The 22,771-nt window shown below is 44.9% G+C and overlaps 2 protein-coding genes across 3 annotated transcripts in view; one reads left to right on the top strand and one right to left on the bottom strand.

Moving 5' to 3' along the window:
• The window catches only part of SEPTIN10 (septin 10), a 53,955-nt gene extending 37,524 nt beyond the window's left edge, over positions 1–16,431 (bottom strand). The window contains exons 1-2 of one of the 2 annotated variants that reach the window (XM_060117245.1): positions 16,289–16,431; positions 3,807–3,959 (exon numbers count right to left, since the gene is read on the bottom strand). In XM_060117245.1, coding sequence (XP_059973228.1) covers positions 3,807–3,959; positions 16,289–16,315 — 180 coding nt within the window. In that variant the 5' untranslated portion in view covers positions 16,316–16,431. The remainder of the gene's footprint in view (positions 1–3,806; positions 3,960–16,288) is intronic. The other variant, XM_060117244.1, reaches the window with a different exon arrangement.
• Positions 16,432–17,152: 721 nt separating this feature from the next.
• SOWAHC (sosondowah ankyrin repeat domain family member C) lies at positions 17,153–19,349 on the top strand. The gene has a single exon (XM_060117516.1). The coding sequence runs from the start codon at positions 17,226–17,228 to the stop codon at positions 18,378–18,380; it is 1,155 nt and encodes a 384-aa protein (XP_059973499.1). The 5' UTR covers positions 17,153–17,225; the 3' UTR covers positions 18,381–19,349.
• Positions 19,350–22,771: the final 3,422 nt, after the last annotated feature.

The following is a 22,771-nucleotide window of genomic DNA, read 5'->3' as shown; positions in this document are numbered from 1 at the left end:
GGAAAGACAGTGACACTGCGCTGGGCCAAGAGATGGCCAAGCATCAGGCGAGGCGGCATAAGGTGGGAAGACCCCTGAGCCCCGGAAGGGAGGCCGGATTTCTTATCTGGATAAAGTGAACCGTGAGGGAAAGTTTGCTGGAAACACAACGCTCATCGTCTCTGGCTGCGAAGTTACGAAGAGGCGAGAAGCCGAACAGGGGCAGACGAGTTGCGGGCTGAGGCCTGGAGTGTCCGCCTGGGCTTGGGACCTGCTGTCGGGACCCAGGCGCCCTCGAAGCTCCGGCTCAGGGCCCCGCGCAGGCCCGGAGGGAAAGCAAGCAGAGCCTTCGCACGGCCATCCATTGCCGTCGGGATGGGAGCGGGTGCCGCCACGTCTAACTGAACTTCATCAACTACAGAACTCTAGTGAAAATTAATCTTTAAAAAACTACACTAAGAAAGTAGTTTTGGGGTTTTAATATAATGGAGAGCATATCGAAATTTTTGTGAAATGCTGCTTAGGAAGCAGTTTCATTGATGTGTAAAATTTGCTTAGAAAAAATGAGATAGGGTTTGTACTCCTTTATGACTAAACTTTAAACTTTGACTAATATAACCAAGGTTACACTTCTGTCATTTATGTAAGTTCATATCAAATATCCACTTTTGTTTATTCATTTCCTGTTTTTCTGAACACCTGCCAAAAAGCTTACTTAAAATCTCTGTGGATAAATATTTTGATGGGGAAGTAAAAATGAGTCACATAAAAGTATTATAAATAGTTGTGTTTAGTATTTTCCACTGGTACTACCTGACTAGTCAAATTTCCAAAACACATTTTAGAATGAAAACAGCTTTTAATAAATTAACAAGACATTATTGAAGGTAAAATAACAAATGGACAAGAGTTGACCCAGTCCCTCTAGTGGCAAACACTAAATTTAAAAAAAATCTGGAAGTGGAATTCTAGTCTGCTCCACCACTGACTAGCTTCTTAGTAAATCCTATGCTGGGAACTGGGTCTCAGGAGGAAAAGACACGGCCCTTGATCTTAAGAACTTATCTCAGAGAAAACACAAGCTCATAATAGGCAATCAAATCTCATTCCAAGGCACCAGGGAAACTAACAAAATCACCATCTACATTTGACGACAGTCAGTAGCTTTTATTTTAAATACAAGCATACGTCATACATACACAAACACACATGTATTTAAATCTCTACATCTACACCCTAGAAAGAAAAACTTTATACAGTACTTTTAACTCCTGGCAAAGTCTAACACATTTTTTTAAAGTTGTAGTATATAACGAATCACAGAAAAAATGCCAGAACATTTTGGGGAAGATCAGGTTCTCCACCTTCTTAAAAATATCAGTTTGGGGAGTATGGGCAACGCAACAGAGGCTGCACACAATCTGTCCTGGAGTCCCTTGGAGACAGGTAGTAGGTGACCTTTTCCTGCCGGTCAGTTGGGAAAATTCGGTGGTTCTTTCACAACGGGACCCTAGATTTCCTGACGACTCTTCTGACTCTCCTGGAAACAGTCCTGTAATGCCTCATCACCTCTCTAGGTACAACAATGAGCTTTGGAGGTACAGAATTATGACCTGGGTTACAATAGCTTCATTTTAACTTCACTTTCCCACAGTTTTTTTTTTTTTTTTTTTTTTTTTTTTTTGCGGTACGCGGGCTTCTCACTGTTGTGGCCTCTCCCGTTGCGGAGCACAGGCTCTGGACGCGCAGGCTCAGCGGCCATAGCTCACGGGCCCAGCCGCTCCGCGGTATGTGGGATCTTCCCGGACCGAGGCACGAACCCGTGTCCCCTGCATCGGCAGGCGGACTCTCAACCACTGCGCCACAAGGGAAGCCCTCCCACAGTTTTTATCTTTGTAAAGCTAATCCAAGAAATAGACCCACAGTTTTCAAATTGTCCTCTGGTACTGCTTGGAGTTCTTTAGGCCAAAAAAAAAAAAAAAAAAAAAAAAAAGTAAGAGAATGAAGAGCAGAGAGGTCAAAATAGTTATCTGGGCCTATTTTATGGGTTTCAAGAGATCCGCATTCTTTGGCTTAAAACAATACTTTGAAAGATTCCACAGATGCGTTATTTAAAATCATTTTATTAAATCTTCAGCTTAAGTAAACTTTAAAAATAAAGTTAATATACTCATCTAAAAGTTTCCTAAAAACAAGTAGTAAAATTACCTTATTCAAATTATACAGAAACTGATTCTGGAAGTGGATACTAATTACAACCAGGGAAAAAAAGAAACAATCCAATTGAATCAATAAGACTGGGCACTGTCACGAGAAGCAACATGCTGGCCTCCTGTCCCTCCAAGACAGTCTTGGTTGACGGCAGTTTAGGGTAGGCCAAGTTCCATCAAAATATCACTTCAATTTTACCACCGTCTCCAATAAACATAAAAGTTAAAGGGTAACTACAAAGTCTCATATGCAGCCTCAAAAGATCATCAAGATTGGAAAATTCTTGATAGTAATTCATATGAAAAAGAGTTAGGGATTTTAAGCTCAAAAAAAAACCCTTACAGTAATGTGTATGTAGCTGCTTCAGATACAAATGCAATCTTATTTTGAAATTACTTTCCCCCACTTAATGAGAAAAAGAGTATTTTATGTTTATTACAGGAAAAAAAAAACACCCTTTCTAATTGTGTCACTTTAATAACACTACCATGAACACTCCTCGGTGGCTGCCCCGCAGGTGTCCCTCCAACAAGAACTGCCCTCTGGCTACACAGGATGCAATGAGCTGATGGTCTCCAGCAGCTGGGCCTGTAGGACTGGACCCACACCACGCCTTCCCAGGCAGCCCTAGCTGAGGCCTGAGCGTGGTGCGGTGTCAGGACCGGGGCTCTTCTGCCCCGCGCAGGCTGCCCTGGCAGGCACTGGGCTGGTGCAGACTCTGCCGGATCCGCATGGCCTCTGAGGGTCTCTCTGTGGATTCTGCTTCCTCCCCTTTCTCCTCCAGGGCGTTACCCTCCCCCGCCCCAGGCCCCACCCCCTCAGTCAATCTCTAACACTCCTGGCTCTTCCTTGAGGATCCCACACACACCTGTACAACCATCGATCACTGTGTACATCTATCTGATAAGTTTTCTCACAAGAAATCCCTAGACTGTAATTACTGGTCAGAGGTATAAACATATTGCCAAACTTAACATTTCCAAAATCAGTATAAAAATAAAGTATCATTCCATTATATAGTCATCAATACAGGTGTTAACAATTTTTAAGTGTCAATCTGTTAGGTAAAAACTGAAATCTTAATTTGATTTCTGGTATTCTGAACATTTTTTTTCAGGTAACTGGCCTAAAAAGTACATAGTATATTTTCATTCATCACCAGTTCACGTTTTCCCATTTGCCTATTAGGGTATTCCTTTTTTGTTTATTAACGAGAGCTGTTGGATGTAACTCCATGCTTGTCATGTGTATTACAAATGTCTTTTCTGGATTTGTCACTGATCTCTGTTTCCATAGAGCTCCATCTATCGATCTTTTCTATTATGGATTCTTCCTTAAATGTAAAGCGTAGAAAATCTTTCCACACTCCAAAGTTTTTGAAAAACATGAATCTAATTTTTTTCTGAGTTCTCTTATGGCTTCATGTCTTACACAGAAGTTTTTAAGCCTTCTAAAAATTACTTTCTAGTTCTGTGTGAGGTACTTTTCCCCAATGTTGTTGGCCTGTTGCAGCATCAGGGGACAGCAAAGCATATTCAAACATCTATAGTCTGTCTCATGGAGATGAATCTCCCAAGGGAAAAAGCAGGACCCATGAATGAACTAGAGAAGCTGACCTGACACAACAAAGAGAAACTTCTGAAGGTCTCAAGGTGTCTAACAAGACAGGATGGGCTTCCCGGGAGGGATTCAGCTGCTGACCCGGGCAAACTGTGGCGCCAGTTCCGGCTCTGATCTTCTAATATCGCTTTCAACTCAGAATGTATGACCTGTGAGCAAGCAATGAGGAAAAGTATGTGATGTGATGGAGAATGAAGGATGAGTCATGGGAAACTGCAAGTACAGACAAGGTGGATTAAGGAAAGACACAACACAACCATACCTAGTTGATATGGAAAGGCTTATTTAAATGAAAAGTAGATGGTTTGCATTCCAGGGAGAGGAAGTATGTCCCAGGCAGCCTAGGTGACAAGCCTATCAAAGTTGAGAAGTCAATTACTTAGGACAGGGGAAGGCAGAAGAACTCATTTAAAGGACTTAAAACTAACAAGGAACATTTGGGGAAGAAAAGAATACTGAGGAATAAGTGGGAAGTCTATCAATATACATTGCTTTTCATTTATTCCACAAATATACACAGTATTTACTAAAACACCTACATTTTCAGGACCCCAGGCATTGAGGCTCAAAGGTGAATAAGTCATATCTTTGCGGTTTGAATTTGAGCACAGGTAGGAGATGTGCGTACAACTATGGACAGGGCACAGGAGTGGCTCGTGGTGAAATGACCCCTGCACGGTGAGAAATGGCACTGCCAAGAAAAGGCTTGAGCTGAGCCTTGAGGGAGAAATAGGAATTTTCCTAGCAAAGGAGAAAAGGACGTAAAGGAGTCAATGTGTGCAGAAGTATGAGTGCACCCCTGGCGTGGCTGGAAGCTGCAGTAAGTGCAGTGTAACCTAAGGCGGCTTCAGTTTAAGTGCGAGGAGGACAGCAGAAGGCAGCAGGGCGGGACATTCCCTCAGCCTCCCAGTGAGGCCAGGAGCACCTCCATGCCTTTCAGACAAAGGTAAACTGATAGGCCGCAGTGCTTAGCAGGAAAGAAAATTTGAGTTTAAGGTTCCTACAGCCCCGGATCCCTCAAGGAGCTTCCACCTAATCACTGGAATCTTCAGTCAAGTGTAAAATAAATCTAGGGTAATTTTTACAGGGTTATTAAAAACAAATACAGTGGTAGTTCCCATTTCTCTTAAAGTGTCCCCTGATTCCATAAGACTTGTACTCTTCCACATAGATGAGAGCACTAAAAATCCAGCCCAGCTCACCAAGCCAGTCAGGTTTACTTTTCAGACAGAACATGGTTAATACTATACTACTTAGTACTATATTCCTAGTAATAGTTTAGAAGTTATTATCCCATTCTTGTAAGTCAGAAAAAGATAAATCTTCAAAAGGAAGGATAAAGTTGCATATACTAAGAGTCTATACTGAAATATTGGCTACAGGGAATATTTTTACAAAGATTAGAAGCAATAATTATGAAAAGAGAAATTATATGTGATATTAACTGGCAAAAAAAGAATATAAGATTTTGTTGACACCATGGTTACAAGTAAAAATTATTTATACATAGGAGCAAGCATGTATAGAGTCTGATTCTAAAGGGAGGAGAATATTTCCTTTTCTTGATATCCATTAATATTATTACTTATGTGAATTTAACAAAGACTAATGTAGAAAAAAGAATATGTCTTCCTCAAATATCTATAAAAACGCATTTATTTAAGAGAGATGAATTGAGTGCCTTCTATATTCCAGGAACTGTCCGAGGCCCTGGGGATGAATAACTTAGTAAAATAGAAGAAAAAACATTAAGTCATTATGGAGCTTCCATTCCAGTTAGGGGAAGAAAGGCAGAAATCAAAGTGAAACACATGCTCTGACGTGATAACAGAGAATAATAAGTGCAGCACAGAACAATAAGGCAGCAAAGGGGGATGGGTATAGGAAATGAGGAGGAGGCATGGCTCAGGGGCACCGCTCTGAGCAGGGTGGTTATAGGGAGACGGCAGCTCCGCGAAGGCCGGAAGGAGCATAGGGAGCGGAGCGGTGAAGGGGCGCCTGGAGGAAGAGCGTTCCTGGCAGAGGGAATGGACACCTGCAAAGATGTGGCAGCTGTGTGCGCTCTTGGGTTCCCGGAAGAGCGAGCAGGCGAAGCAGCAGAGGGAGAGAGAGGCAGAGTGGCGCCGGACCTCACAGGGTTCCCACGGCGTACTGAAGAACTTGGCTTTGAAGGGCTTTTAGCATAAAGGGACGTGAGTTATCTTTGTAGTACAAGATTCATTACAGCTACTGTGTTGAGAGGACACTGAAGGATGGCAAGGCAGAAGCAAGGAGACAAGGTGCAAGGCTACTGCATTAACCCATGGCAGTCTGTTAGTGGTGGAAGAGGTGAGACGTGGGCACATTCTGGATCCACCTCGACAGCAGAGCCAACGGAACTTGCTGAAGGCTCAGTGTAGAATGTGGAGTCATGTGGAGAACGGTTCCAAAGTTCTGGGCTTGAACAACGGGGAGGAGGGAGCTTCCCTTCCTGGAACTGGGAAGACTGCAGAAGGAGGGGTTAGGGAAGGCGGCTCTCCTTGGAACTGGAGATGCCTGCTGGACACTCAAGTGAAGGTCCCGAGTAGGCAGCAGGATGCTCAAGTGGACAGAGCAGAGATACCCGGACTGGAGGTAACAATTGTGACGTCATCCATACACGGCAAGTCCTCAGCGCTGTGGGACGAGGTGAGTCACCCTGGGAGTGAAGGTGCTTAGAAAAGAGAGGGCTCCCAGAACTGAGCCCTGGGGGGACTCTGACACTTCAAGTTTGGGGCACTGGGAGTAATCAGTCCAACTGACTGAGAAGGAACAGTCAAAGAGGGTGAAAGAAATCCGGAGAAGTATGGAGTCCTGGAAGAAAGCACTGGAAGAGAACGAGTACCACCCCCATTCCTTGACCGACCGTGTGCGGCTGCTTTCAGGACACAATGTACACAGAGACCACATGGCCCGCAAAGCCAAAAATGTTTACTATTTGACCCATTAAAGAAAATGTTTGCCAATCGTCGACCTAGAAAGATGAGACGGTGAATAAACGAGGAACATGCGGTACAGTCTGTCGGCAGCATCAAGGCCTCTTGAGCCGAGTGGTCACGACATGAAGGAAGACCACTCAGCACAATGCTCCTCCATCGCATTCGGCTGTGAGGACGCAGGAGCGGAGTCCGGCACCGCTTGACTGCAGGCGGCGTGGGTTTGCCGGAGGAGAATGATGAAGCGAGAGAGGCGGCTGAGACGTGCCACGAAGGGACAAGAGGGCGTGGAGGATGTGAGGGGAAGGGAAAGGCGGCGGGATCAGAGAACCGTGGGACCGGGAGCACCTGGTGGGGTGAACAGAAAGAGGGGAGGTGTGGTCAGACTGAGATCTCAGGGGTGCTCTTATGGATGACAAGGTCAAGGTGCTCCCTACCAGAAGGTGAGGCTAAAGTAGGGTGGAGAGCAGGACACTGAAGGAGAGGAGGCAGGAGGCTGAAATGGGCTGCGATCACACAGGTCACTCGCTGGAGATCCATCAGGCCCTGCGGCAGGAGGCGTTTCAGAGGTGGCTGAACAGAGGCGGTGAGCATACAGTATGCCAGGCCTGTGAGAGTCAAAGCCCGGAACTTTCCAGGATGAGAGCGAATGATGGGGAGTGGTGACCACCTCCCCTCGGGGCTCTGTGCTGCCAGGTGTCCATGAACCACGGGAAGCTTCCACACACAGCCCCCCGCCGCCGGTCCCCTCCGCCCTACGTCCCCCACAGAGGCTCCTCTTCTCCAGTCAAGGAGCTTCTGTCTGAAGAAGGCAAAGGTTTCCTAGCTACAATACCAAAAGCATGATCCACAAGAGAAAAATGATAAACTGAACCTAATAAACTAAAAAACTTCTGCTCTTCAAAACACACTGTTAAGAGAATGAAAAAACAAGACACATACTTGGATAAAAGATTTGTAAATCATTTATCTCATGAAGAACTTATGTCAGAAATATCTATATATTTTTAAAAACTTGTACAACTCAAAAGACAATAACTCAATTTAAAAAAAACAGGAAAAAATTGGAACAGATGCTTCACCAAAGATATAGGGATAGCAAACAAGCACATGACAAGAGGCTCAACATCATTTGTCATCAGACAAATGTAAATTAAAACACAAGGTATCACTACATACCCATCAGAATGACTTAAAAAAAAAAACTATCTGGCAAGGATGCAGAAGCATTGTTAGTGGGAATGCAAATTTTGGCACAAACATTTTGAGAAACAGTTTGGCAGTTTATAAGGTTAAAACACACTTACCGGGCTTCCCTGGTGGCACGGTGGTTAAGAATCCGCCTGCCAATGCAGGGGACACGGGTTCAATCCCTGGTCCAGGAAGATCCCACATGCCACGGAGCAACTAAGCCTGTGCGCCACAACTACTGAGCCTGCGCTCTAGAGCCCGCAAACCACAACTACTGAGCCCGCGCGCCACAACTACTGAGCCTGCGCACCTAGAGCCCGTGCTCCACAACAAGAGAAGCTGCCGCAATGAGAAGCCCGTGCACTGCAATGAAGAGTAGCCCCCGCTCGCCGCAACTAGAGAAAGCCTGCGCGCAGAAACAAAGACCCAACATAGCCAAAAAAAAAAAACCACACGCACACTTATACTCAGCAATCCTACTCCTAGATATCAACCCCAGTACAATGAAAACTATTATTCAAATAAAAACCTGTATGTGAATGTATGTATGTAGTAACTTTATTAAAAACTGAAAAACAGCGCAGATGTTCTTCAACTGGAAAATGGATGAACAAACTAAACTGTGGCCCATCCACACAATAGAATAGCACTTGGCAATAGAGGGACATGAGCAACGTGATGGATGAATCTCACAGGCAGTGCTCTTAGCTAAAGAAGCCAGCTCAAAGGCTATGAGAAGCCCATATGCATGATGCTCTGGCAAAGGCAAAGCAATAGGGGCAGAAAAGTGATAGAGACTAGAAGAACTGCAAAGAAGCACCAAGGAATGTGGGGTGGAGGATGCTGGAACAGTTCTCTATTTTTCATTGTGGCTGTGGTTACCTGACTGTATGTATTCATCAGAACTCATGAAACTTTGTACTAAAAAAGTAAATTCCACTGTGCATAAATTATAGCTTAATAAAAAAGTTAATTCTTAAAGATATAACAAAATTTTAAAGTCTAAGTAAGTAATCAATACATGGGAAAGCAGTAGATAACAAAAACAGAATATCTGAAGACAAACTAAATGATTTAGATGATACATGTATGATTATTTGTGAGAAGCAATAAAAAAGAAAATATTCAACAAAATATGCAAATAAGCAATGAGAATAAAATATTCTCTCCAATTGTTTAAATTACAATTAAGTATTAGGTTCTTTTGGCTCTCAGTCACGTGGAAACTGTAAATTATAATTCTTTTTCACACAACAGAATCTCTGTTACTATATGACAAGCAGCCTATCTTTTCCCGAAACAGAGAGCCCCTAGAAATTGTCTCAATGACCAAGGTCACAAGAGAGAAGGGTTAACATGACATCAGTGTAAATGTATGGCTTAAGAAGGCTGCTGGGACTTCCCTGGTGGCACAGTGGTTAAGAATCCGCCTGCCAGTGCAGAGGACACAGATTCGAGCCCTGGTCCGGGAAGATCCCACATGCCGCGGAGCAACTAAGCCTGTGTGCCACAACTACTGAGCCTGCGCTCTAGGGTCCGCAAGCCACAACTACTGAGCCTGCATGCCCCAACTACTGAAGCCCGCGCGCCTGGAGCCCGTGCTTCGCAACAAGAGAAGCCCCTGCATCGCAACGAAGAGTAGCCCCCGCTCTCCACAACTAGAGAAAGCCTGCGCGCAGCAACGAAGACCCAATGCAACCAAAAATAATTAAATAAAAAATAAAAATAGGGGCTTCCCTGGTGGCACAGTGGTTGAGAATCCGCCTGCCAATGCAGGGGACATGGGTTCGAGCCCTGGTCTGGGAAGATCCCACATGCCGCGGAGCAACTGGGCCCGTGAGCCACAACTACTGAGCCTGTGCATCTGGAGCCTGTGCTCCGCAACAAGAGAGACCACGATAGTGAGAGGCCCGCGCACCGCATGAAGAGTGGCCCCCGCTCACTGCAACTAGAGAAAGGCCTTGCACAGAAACGAAGACCCAACACAACCAAAAATAAATAAATAAATAAATAAATTTAAAAAAATAAATAAATAAAATTTAAAAAGAGGGCTGCTGGAGCTAACTGCTTATGGTTGCAAGAGATGCAAAGGTTGGGAGCACTAAGCAACTGCCAAAGCCATGTGCCAGGGCCCGGGCCAAAGAGGCACCAGCACGAACAGGAGCAAAACAAGAGACAGTCTGTTAACAAATTTTGAGAGAGTTAACCCTCAACCCCCAAAACGGAGATAACAGTACTCGGCTCATGGAGTCGGGAGGAGAAATGTGATAATGCAAGTCAAGCACTTGCCCCAGTGAACGCATGTTAGCACGGGGAGCATTCAGTTACCCCAGTGGTGTCCCATACAAAAATATACCTTGAATACTTTAGTGTTTGCAAAGATCTTTAGAGATTACCAGACCACTAAAAAAGTAAAGATTCATCTAAAGAAGTTGAAAATAATGGTTAAAGTTTCCTTTAGTTTTTAAAAAATATACATTAAATTTTAAAGCTATTTTTTTCATGATTGGCAAATGCAATTCAAAGGCATCTCGTGATATTTTAAGATTGAGTATATAGGCTGAGTCTGAGATGAACAATCTTCTTCCTGCCTAAAATGTTACTTCTCTGCTAATCCATGGCCATCTCTTCCTTTAATACTAAGCTCAATATTGAGTTTTGGCAAAAAGGCCTCACTCTTTATATAAATTTAAAGCTAGCACAAACCACCATCTCACATATAGGTTGTATTTTCCAAAAGTTCATTTTAGTAAGCTTTTTGGATCTAGAATACAGTTTCCATGAAACAACATTATGGTTAAGGTCCTGAGTAGGTTCACAAATGCCTTATTTAACCCATATTGTACAGACGATTTACAGTCTTAGACTAAGTTTTCAAATCCATCAGCAGACAAAGTACACCTGTTGCCCTATTCCTAGAAAAACTAACTCTAGATCATGCATTCTCAATGGGGGTATCCCCCCCACCACAAAGGTGGTAGAAATTGGTTCTTTGGGGACCAAAAAAAAAAAAAATCAGTGGTTTGTGGACCTCCAAAGCTCAATCAACCCTATCTGAAAAAATTTATTCTTTAGTACTGAATTCCTCTCATTAGGGAAAACTTAATTAATTGGATCAATTAATTTAATAAGACTAATTAAATGTTATGAATTAACTAAATTTGATTTAAATTTCATTTTTCTCCAGAAAGGGCAATAATGAAAAATGATAATTACTGCTCTAGACAAAGACTGAAACAGGCCACGTTTGCATGCAGCATTTCCCACCTCCCTCCGCAGCCCTCTCCACGCTGCCCTGCGCTCCAGTCTCTTCACCCAGGTTGGTCCTAAATCAACTGCCCGTTTTCACTGCTAATCAAACTCCTTTCTCCGTTCCCGAGATCTCACCAGGGGTTAGGAAAGTGACCTCTGACTAACCTTCCCTAAGCTAGTTATACTTTCACAAGAGGAGACTTGGTGGGGACACTCAATGCCTTTGTTTCTGAAGCCCTGAGTCACTGCCCTGCAGACTGAGCATCCTAGCTACCAATTTGCCAATGAGGACAATTTCCCACTTACACATACAGGACGGCCCCAGTTAACAACTCATCTTAAAACAAAGCTCCTTTATAACAAAGACATCTTTTAATGTTTGAAAATCATTCAAGCAATCCTGGCTTAATTAATAACGCAAAGTAATAGTCCAGTGAAAGAGTATACACTCAACTAAGCGAAAATATCACTGTGCACAACTTACATTTGTCCATGAAAAAACAAGTACAGACCACTCACAAAACATTTATGGCATCCATCAATATACTCTCTACCTAGCATTTCATTACTTATGGCCTCTTCCTACACATATCAATCACACTGTCTAATAAGAACAAAAGGACTCCTCACTGTCTCCATAAACATGGTCCAAATAGAGGGCAGGATAACCTTGATCCGGTTCTTCAGAGGAGAGGGAAAGGAGACCAGAGACGACGTCCCACAGTTCTTGCACCTCATCTTTGGTAAGCCCTGTGGTTGTGTGACGCTAGGCTGCCTGAAACTGGCTTGGAGGGGCCGGGGACCCCATCACACCTGGCAGGAACCTGCAGGGCCAGCCCGTCCTCCCAGTCCCTCCCACACACACGTCTCAAACAGAAACTGCCTCTTCTCCTTTCCCCCAACCTTAACTCCTTCTTATGCCTCACGATGCATATTTTATTTTTTCAGCATATGTCATAATTTTAATACTTGCTTCAGTTGTTTTACTCAGGTCTGACATCCCAGAAAACAACCCTATTCCTCCTATATAATTTCTACTTCTGGTAATAAGCATTTCTGAAACACATCCTTTGTGAACTAAATGATTACCATGCAACCTCTACTAAACTGCCATGTGCTTACATTTCCATCTGTCACTTGTCTCTGGCCTAGATGTCCGAGTATTTAGGATTGTTTCAACAGGAAAAGATTCCCGATGGCCTTAAATGGAACACGGCTGAGAGGGTGTATCTTTATCCCTCTCCCCTAACAGAGGTTCCACAGTCTCAGCCCTCCATGTTCATATGGCACAGCTGCCACTTCCGCTTACTTGCGTCTCCAGGCATCTTCCCTTGTAACACAAAGAAATGGGAGTGAAATTCTGACACCTAGGTTCATTTTCCTTCACTTCATTTCTCCCAAAGGCTGCATTTCAAAAACCTTTCACATGCTCTGTTTGACTCTACCTTCCTTTTGTAGTCTCAATACCCGGTTCATTTTTTTAAATTTGCCCCAACAATTTAGTTATTCCATAATTTAAATTTTTCTAGTGTCAGAAAAGCAGACTGAAAGAAATATGAAAATTCTAGAATGTAGTCAGTCATGGCTCCTGAGAGAATATGGTCACCATGTTTCTCAAAACAGATGCTCCAAACACATGGTCTAAAAGTATCCCGTCCTTGGAAAGACACCTGTCAACATCATTACAACATCCACTATCAGAGTCAGCAATAAATAACTATACTGTCAAGATCTCTTGAATCATAAAACTTATGCAATTACTAATGGGGGACATGTGGAGACAGTGGCAGGCACAATATGGCCAAAAGCAGACCTCATCATCACTAGCTGTGATTCCTTGAGCATGCACTAAACCTCCCTGAGTCTTTTTAATACAACCTTTGAAGGTCAGTTTCCAGTTACAGTTATTACAAAATACTGGCTATACTCCCTGTGTTGTACAACATATCTTTGAGTCTTAATGTCCTCTTCTATGAAAAAAAAAGGTCTGAAAATCTGAAGAGTTTCAAGTGAGATTTAACACAGAGCTCTTTAAAACCTAAAGGTAGAATGAAAATGAAAATACAACATGCTAAAATCTGTGGAACACAGCTAAAGCCTTGCTGAGAGGGAAATTCATTAACACCACGTGCGTATATTAGAAAGGAGGAAAAGTCTCAAATCAGTGATCTAAGGTCTCCCCTCAAGAACTTAGAAAAAGAAGAGCAAAATAAACCAAAAGCAAGCAAAGGAAATAAAGTGAAGACCAGTAATCAGTTTATTGAAAATACAAAAATAATAGAGAAAAACAAATGAAACAAATAGTTCTTTGAAAAGATCAATGAAATTGACAAACTTCTAGCAAGACTGACAAAGAAAGGCAGAAGATGCAAATTACCAATATCAGGAATGAAACAGGCACTATCACTACAGACTGAAGAAATCAAAAGGATAATAAGATAATATTATGAACAACTCTATATACAGAAATTTGACAACTTGGAAGGAATGGATCACAAAACCACACACCATCACAACTCACCCAGTGTGAAATAACATGAATAGCCAGATAACTATTAAGGAATTTAAATTTGTAAGTTTAAAAGTCCCTCTCCATAAACTAATATGTAGACTTAATGTAATATCTATCAAAATCCCAGCAAAATTCTTTGTAGGTACACAAGACTATTCTAAAATTTATAATGAAAGGCAAAGAAACTAGAATAGCCAAAAAATTTTTTGAAATATAAGAATAAAGTGAGAAGAATCAGTCGACTCTATTTCAAGACTTATTTATATAGCTACAGGAATCAAGACTGCATGCTAACAGAGATGCCAGAAAGAGATCCACAGAAACACGCTCAACTGATTTTTGACAGAAGTGCAAAAGCAATTCAAGAGAGGATAGATAGCCTTTTCAACAAATGCTGGAGCATCCATAAGCCAAAAATGACCCTTGACCTAAGTCTTGTATCTTATACAAAAATTAACTCAAAATGGGTCACAGGTTTAGATGTGAAACAAACTATAAAACTGTTAGGAAAAAATTTAGAGAAAACCTTTGGTATTCTGAGTTAGGCAATGGATTCTTAGACTTGACACAAAGGTACAATCCCTATGATGAAAAACTGATAAAATGGATGTTATTAAAACTTTTAAAAATGTTTGCTCTGCAAAAGGTTCTTTAAGAGGATGAAAAAAACCCCACAAAGAATGAGAAAAAACATTTGCAAACCACATAGCAAGGACTGGTGTCTAGAATATATATTTTAAAAACGTCTAAAATCAGCAGTAAAAAAAAATCCAATTAGACAATGTGCAAAAGAAATGAAGAGACATTTCACTGAAGAGAATATACAGATGGCAAACAAGCACATGAAAAGATGTTTAACATCACTAGCCATTAGAAAAATGCAAGTTAAAACCCCAATATATCATTACATACCTATCAGAAGGTCTAAATGAAAAAACAGGAGCACCAAGCGCTGGGGAGGATGTGGAGAAACTGATCTTGCATACATTGCTGATGGGAATGAAAAACGGTGCAGAAACGCTGGGAAAGAGTTTGGCAGTTTCTTATGAAACTAAACATGCAACTGTCATGTGAATCCCAGAGAACTGACGACTTACGTCTTCCTCATGTTACATTACTAAAGCAGCTTTATTCATACTAGCCCAACACTGGAAACAACCTAGGTGTCCTTCAAACAAAGTGTGGTATATCCACCCCCGGAATACTACTCAGCAATTAAAAGGAACAAACTAATGATACTTGCGACACTTGAATGAACCTCCAGAGGACGCTGCTGAATGAAAAATATCCAATCCCCAAAGGTTACACACTGGGCGATCCCATTATATAACAGTCTCGAAATGACAAACTCATAGAAATCACAGACTGCAGTAGTTGCTGGGGGCTAAGGAGGAGGTGGAGTGGAAAGGAAGCGGCTGTGGCTACAAAAGGGCAGCGAAGGGTCCTGGGGCGAAGGAGAGCTCTGTCCTCACACAGCAGAGTCAGTGTCCTGGGTGTGCTCTTCACTGTGGTTGGTAGCGTGTTATTATTAAGGAAGACTGGGTAAAGGGTGCTGGGGAATTCTGTTACTTCTCACAGTTGCACAAGAATTTACAATTATCTCAAAAAGTTTAATTAAAGGTAAACTTATTGCAAAATAAGCACAGCAACTGACAAGAAATCCACCATCAATTAAATGATTAAACTCTCTCCAGCCCAAGTTTAATTCTGAAGACTGAACTTCACTCTAAACCAAAGAGTTTAAAACACATTTTCCTCACCCACACGTGCACACAACACAGCAACGGTAACAAGGCAGTCCAGACAGGAAAGCTGAGACCTCCCTAACGACAGGACACAGAGGAAAGAGACCTGGGCTGAATCAGGACAAAAACCCTCCTCCAGGCTCTATCAAACAAACGGGCTGTGTGACTTGGGAACATCACCCAACCTCTCAGGTCCCCACAACCTAAACTTTTAATCTGGGAGATTCTGCTTAGACCAGCACTTTTCAAACTTTTTGGTCTCAGGCCCCCGAAGAGCTTTTGTTTACAAGGATTACGACTACTGATATTTATAGTATCAGAAATTAAAACAAAATTTTCAAAAGGCAAGTGGTCCTTCCACAACGTATAGCGTCTGGAAAACTCCACGGCACTCACAAGAGAATGAGAGTGAAAAGGGCAAGGAACAGCTTGGAATGGCCGAGGACACAACTGTGACCATCCCACGGCTTACTTCTGAAATGAGATCAGTGCATAAAAGGGACTTGAAAGGTACAGAACACCGAACAAATCAGCCACATCAGTTCTTTTAACGGAAAAGGGCGCCAAGGCGGGAGAAAAAGGCTTCAATCCCAAGGAGGTCGATACTGGGTAAAATGGGGGCTTCTGAAGGCCTGGGAGGCCGAGTCAGTGGGCCAGCCCGCCACCGGCACGCTCTCGCGCGTTCCGGACTGTTACAGAAAACGCCCCCGCTTCAGTCTCAACTACAGGCAAGACGGGAAGCCCCGCGAAGCCTCGGCCGCCGGGAGGGGCCATGGCAGGAGGGCGGGGGTCCCGGGGAGGGGGGAGGGGGATCGGGGACTCACCAGGTGCCGCGCCACCTCGGAAGACATGGTACGAGGGGGACTGGGCGGGCGGAGGGCCAGCGAGGCGATTGCTGCCGGCCGAGAGGCGCGTCCGGCGGTGGAGGGGCGCTGGGGGCGGGACGGGACGGGACGGGACGGGGCGGGGCGGGCGGGAGGGAGAAAGGGAGGAGCAGCGGAGGGGGCTCCGGCGGCCTCAGTGACGTGGAGGGCCGGGCAGGATGGTGCGGGGCGGGGTCCGGTCGGGAAGGGAGGGGAGCTCAGGGGAGGGGTCCCGCGGCCTCAGTGACGTGGGGTCCGGGCGGGATGGCGCGGGGGGCAGGGGTCCAAGAGGGAGGGGAGGAGAGATGAGAGGAGGGGTCCAGCGGCCTCAGTGGGCTGGGGGGCGGGGCGGGCTGCGCGTCTCCACCGCGCCCAGATGCCGCGCGCGCGAAGCGGGCCTGTCACAGGAGTGCCCGGACCTTTTAGAGAACGACCAGTTAGTGCCGGGGAAGAAATGGAGCACACTCGGGACACGAGGAGAAAGACGCGCGGAAAAGCGGCCTCTGCTTTTCCGACCGTCGGGGTGGGGCTGGAGCACAGATTGCGGCCGGAGCGGGCGCCGGAAGTGGGCGGGGTCGGGGCGTGTCCCCTGGCAGGAGCGGCCATTGCGGACCGCTCACGGGCCGGAAGTGGGTGGAGCCAGGGCGTGTTCTCCGGGGAGAGCACTGATTGCGGCCTGCGCGGGGACTGAAAGGGGGCGGGGCGGAGAGGAGCGGGGCCAGCGGGAGCTGTAAGGCGGCCAGTGTGAAGGCCGGAAGTGGGCGTGTCCGTCCGGCGGGGGCGTGTCCGCGGGCGCGGCCGGGGGGCGGTGGCGGCTAGTCAGGCCGCTTCGGCGCGCGAGGATCCTGAGGAGGGGCCAGTCGCGTTGGTCCGGAGCGGGCCAGGTGCGCGGCCGCGGATGGAGGGTCCAGTAGAGTGCGGGGCCCGGGACCAGGCCGAGCTGGAGCAGCCCGTCGGCGGCGCCCTGGGCGGGACGCCCGAACAGCGCGCCCGCGGCCGCCTCAGGGAGCCGGGGCACTCGGCGGCAGACCCCGCCGACCCCTTCGACCCCGCGGACGGCGCCCCGAGCGCGCCCCCAGGGAGGCGGCCCCGCGGCGGCCCCGCGGAAGAGGGCGCGCGGCCCGAGGTGCCTGGCGATGCGCCGCGGCCCGGCCGCCCCGCGCCCCGGGAGGCGGCGGGCGGCTCACCGCAGCTGCGGCGCGGCCCCGGGGGCGCGGACGGCGCGGCGGCAGAGGAGGAGGGCGCGGGCGCGCTGACGCTGGACCCTCTGGAGCACGCGTGGATGCTGTCGGCCGCCGACGGCCGCTGGGACAGCCTAGAGGGGCTGCTGGCCTGCGAGCCCGGCCTGCTGGCCAAGCGCGACTTCATCACCGGCTTCACCTGCCTGCACTGGGCGGCCAAGCACGGCCGGCAGGAGCTGCTGGCCCTGCTGGTGCGCTTCGCGGGCCAGCACCGGCTGCCGGTGAACATCAACGCGCGCACAAGCGGCGGCTACACCGCGCTGCACCTGGCGGCCATGCACGGGCACGTGGAGGTGGTGAAGCTGCTGGTCGGGGCCTACGACGCGGACGTGGACGTGCGCGACTACAGCGGCAAGAAGCCCTCGCAGTACCTGAGCCCGAGCACCGCCGAGGAGATCCGGACCCTGGTGGGCGCCCTGGACGAGGACGAAGCCGAGAGCGCGGCGGGCAGCGGGGGAGGGCGCTGGAGGCTCTCGAGGGTGCGGCCGTCGACCCTCATCTCCGGCAGGCTCTCGCACGCTCTGGAGGACGGCGGGGACCACCACCACCATCACCATCACCATCACCTGGCCGAGGGATTGGCTGCGGGCAAAGCGAAGGAGCCGGGTCGCAAAGCCTCGGGCAGCTCTAGTGGGCGGATGAAACCCAGACTCAACAAAATCCGCTTCCGAACCCAGATCATCCACACCACACCCTCTTTCAGAGACCCGGAGCAGCCCCTGGAGGAGGGGGAGGACGAAGAGGAGGACCGGTCTTTTAAAGGCCACTCATCCTCATTTAAATTGAGACCCAAGTCCAATGTATTCGGGTAAAAATTATTTCTTTTAGAACGTTCTAAGACTTGTTTGTCGTCTTAGGAATAGGGTACTAGGTGTAGACAAGGAAGTGAGACCAGAAAAGACTTAAGCTAAATGCTGCATTCTTACTTCGGGGGGTTGGAAAGGATGAGGAGGAATTCTCCTTAGCACTATGGCTGCAGTGGATTTCCAAGCGATTCCTCAAACCTTAACCTAGGCCTCTTTTCCCCCTGCCACCCTTCAGCGCTGGAGTCCCTGTTTCTAAGGACTGAAAGTGTATCTAAATCAGGTGCTGAGTTGATGATTGAGGGTCCCTTTGATTGAAACATTGCCGGCTACCATGCAGAGTCAGGAGCATTGCACATTCGTATCTGTTTCTAATAGTGGCAACTCTTCCAAGAGCAACAGGAAATGCAAATTGTAATGAAGCTGGTAGTGTTTGTAAGTGTGAACAAACCGACATACTACCCTGTGTTTTTACTAATTGCATTTGTTTTTTAAGATGCTACTGAAGGTCAGGTCAGAGTTGAAATGCACAAATAATAATTTGAGAATAATGTGAATACAATTGGGAATCTCTCGGTACCCTACTTGTAAGTAGTGTTCACCTCTTTTCAAAAACAATTTCAGCTTTGGTCACTGAACTAAAGAAATAGGCAACATTCACTTTTGAGTTAATCTGTTGTGTGGTTTCCTCTTAATTATCTTTAATACCACTGCACTTAGTATTAAGGTACATTATTAATAACTACACAAATTTTTATTTAAAGAAAACACTTTTAACAACCTATGGTACTTTAAAGTAAATATTACCTCTGCTTCTGATTCTCACTAACTTGTTTTGCTTTTCCAAAAGTCTGATTTGTCGGAGTTTTTATTCTAGGGGTTATTTAACCGTTGGTTCTACTTGGCATGACCCTACTTGACAGTGCTTAAAGTTGAATTGCCTACAGAAACTGTTTCTGGTTTAGATTATTAACAAAAATTGACATAAATGTTAATGAACTGATGCTTCTGTGAAGTAATAATTAAATCAACTTAATGATTCTCACGTAAGGTGTACTTTTTTTTTTTTTTTTTTTTTTTTTTTTTTTTGCGGTACGCGGGCCTCTCACTGTTGTGGCCTCTCCCGTTGCGGAGCACAGCCTCCGGACACGCAGGCTCAGCGGTCATGGCTCACGGGCCTAGCCGCTCTGCGGCATGTGGGATCTTCCTGGACCGGGGCACGAACCTGTGTCCCCTCTATCGGCAGACGGACTCTCAACCACTGCGCCACCAGGGAAGCCCAAGGTACACTTTTAATTTTACTAATGAAATACATTCATAGTCTCAATACTTTGTAGCAATGTTTTGCAAATGTTTAAAATACTCAATCTTTTCAATTTTCCAGTGTTTCCTTGAATCTATTAGAGACATGGAGTGAAGTTATTGGAAAGCTGGCTAGTAAATCTACCCAGTTAAAAATAGCACTTTATAAAAGGGAAAAGAAAATAGATGGGACTATTTCTATATTTAAATGCTGCTGGCTATTGAATCCCTTCACATGTAAGTGAAAAAATATCGGTCATTAAAATTAAAGACTTGTTTAACTGTGGTTCTTAATTATATTTCGTTCAAATGTGTTAGGGTGAATGTCTTTATAATTATTGTTCAATTTAACTCACAGGCATATTAAATTCACTTGTAACAAGATTCAAAACGACTTGTGGGAGACTAATTCCAAAACGTCCTTCTCCCTTGGTCTTTTTGGTCTCAATAGTTGCTGAAATATAAATATTGCAGCCTGTAGTGATGACAGAGTGAGTTAACAGGTTGCAGAGTGAATGAACCAATACATAAATTGCACAGAACTGCAGTGTTTAGAGAGTTCTTAGATCTTTAATTTCCAAAGTTGTAGAAATTTGTAACAAGTGGGTCACACCTCTCTAGACAGCAATTGATTTTGTTTAAAGACTAATGAAAAACAGTCACATAAAATATATAAACTATTGTCCATTTGTGTGCCTTTACTTTTTTTTTTTTTTTTTTTTTGCTGTACGCGGGCCTCTCACTGCTGTGGCCTCTCCCGTTGCGGAGCACAGGCTCCGGACGCACAGGCTCCGCGGCCATGGCTCGCGGGCCCAGCCGCTCCGCGGCATGTGGGATCTTCCGGGATCGGGGCACGAACCCGTGTCCCCTGCATCGGCAGGCGGACTCTCAACCACTGCGCCACCAGGGAAGACCCTGTGTGCCTTTACTTTTGTTCTAGGATTATGGAAGTGGGATATGTACATTTGAGAAGCACTTTTGTCCATACATGTGGGTGAAAATCTAATTTTATATAAATCAAAATTAGGTTCCTTGAAGGTGAAAAGCAGTCATTTGTTCTGAATCATACCCACATTGCCTGTATCTAGTGCGGGATAAGTTGTAACTTCTCACTGAGTCTTCGGTTTCAAGGACGTGTGAAGCCAAAGTGAACCATAAAAACACTGTGGAACCACCTCCATGTTCCACTGAGCAGTGTTAATCTCTCAAATGTGTATGTTAGTGCCTAATTGCACAGAATCTATAACTTGCTAGATCTTTAGGGATTGAGTCAATACTTAACTTGCTTTTCACATTAACGAATTCAACTTTTCAGATAAAATATACTTTAAAATTTCAAAAATCATTCCTGGGGGAACTTTTAGCATTCCTTGTCATGATGTACTTGTGTGCAGTAAGTACAGCATTTTCAGCTACTTAACTCTGTTCCTCTTATTTTTTCAATTTCCAAATTGAGATGATAAAAAGCAAGTGATTTGTGTAATTTGATGTTTGTGGAGTTGTGCCTACCATTAATGGAAATATGCACGTCAGTTACTCTGAGGTTGTTGATGTGAAACTGTGGTTAGAAATTCCAGGTGTGTCGGTGTGTTTCTTATAGGTGCACTGGACACTAGTGAATTTGTCACAGCTGTCTTCACTTTTATGGTGTATAAAGTGCAGCTAGCTTATAAAACTTGAAAATATGGCACTAGTGTCTATTCATGCCTGGAATCTTGGAGTCCAGGATGCCTTGTCTCTTACTTTTCAAATAAGTGAAACTTTGGGAGTTTAGAATGTAAAATTTGTAAAGTTTGTTTTGTCAAAATAAAACGTTCACACTAGATTTTTCCTCTGAATTGTCTAAATCGCTATAGTCCTTTATATTTTTACCTGTCTGGGGTTTTACATTTCACACAGTGCTTTTTGAAGTTTGCATCTATTTGATCCTTTTTCTATCCCTTAAATAACTGGCCATATATCCTTAATTTACAGATAAGGGAATGAAGGTTGATGCTGTTCAGGGTCACAAACTCAATGGCAGTAAGATCTTAAGACTTGGTGCTTTTCCACAACATTATCTTTTCTGCACTTTGAACTGCCAAATTTTGGCAAAGGTGCTGCAGCTGGGCACCAGCGGTGGAGGAATCAGCTTGGGAAGAGGGTAGTACCTCTACCACTACCTTAAAAAAATTGCAAATGAAAGGACCGACAAGGAATTAATCTCCAAAATATGCAAACAATTCATAGAACTCAATATCAAAAAAAAATCAAAAAATAGGTGGAAGATCTAAATAGACATTTCTCCAAAGAAGACATACAGTTGGCCAAAAAGCATATGAAAAGATGCTCAACATCACGAATTATTAGAGAAATGCAAATCAGAACTACAATGAGGTATCACCTCACACCAGGAAGAATGGCCATCATCAAAAAATCTACAAACAAATGCTGGAGAGGGTGTGGAGAAAAGGGAACCCTCTTACACTGTTGGTGGGAAGGTAAACTGGTACAGCCACTATGGAGAACAGTATGGAAGTTCCTTGGAAAACTCAAAATAGAATTACCATATGACCCAGCAATCCCACTCCTGGGCATATATCTGGAGAAAAGTGTAATTTGAAAAGATACACGCACCCCAATGTTCATTGCAGCACTATTTACAATAGCCAGGACACGGAGGCAACCAAAATGTCCATCAACAGAGGAATGGTTAAAGAAGATGTGGTACATATATACAATGGAATATTACTCAGCCATAAAAAAGAATGAAATAGTGCCACTTGCAGCAACATAGATGGACATAGAGATTGTCATACTGAGTGAAGTAAGTCAGACAGAGAAAGACAAATATATGGTATCCCTTGTATGTGGAATCTAAAAAGAGGGGTACAAATGAACTTATTTACAAAACAGAAATAGAGTCACAGATGTAGAAAACAAACATGGTTACCAAGGGGGAAAGGGGGGGGGATAAATTGGGAGATTGGGATTGACATATACACACTACTATATATAAAATAGATAACTAATAAGAACCTACTGTATAGCACAGGGAACTCTATTCAGTACTCTGTAATGACCTATATGGGAAAAAAATCTGAAAAAGAATGGATGTG

The sequence above is a fragment of the Mesoplodon densirostris genome, chromosome 14 (assembly GCF_025265405.1).
Source record: "Mesoplodon densirostris isolate mMesDen1 chromosome 14, mMesDen1 primary haplotype, whole genome shotgun sequence".
In the NCBI taxonomy this organism is placed as follows: Eukaryota; Metazoa; Chordata; class Mammalia; order Artiodactyla; family Ziphiidae; genus Mesoplodon; species Mesoplodon densirostris.
This window is presented reverse-complemented; position numbering and strand designations above follow the sequence as displayed.

Coding starts and splice junctions, on each gene's coding strand:
- SOWAHC (XM_060117516.1), top strand. CDS start 17,226: ATGGAGGGTCCAGTAGAGTGCGGGGCCCGGGACCAGGCCGAGCTGGAG.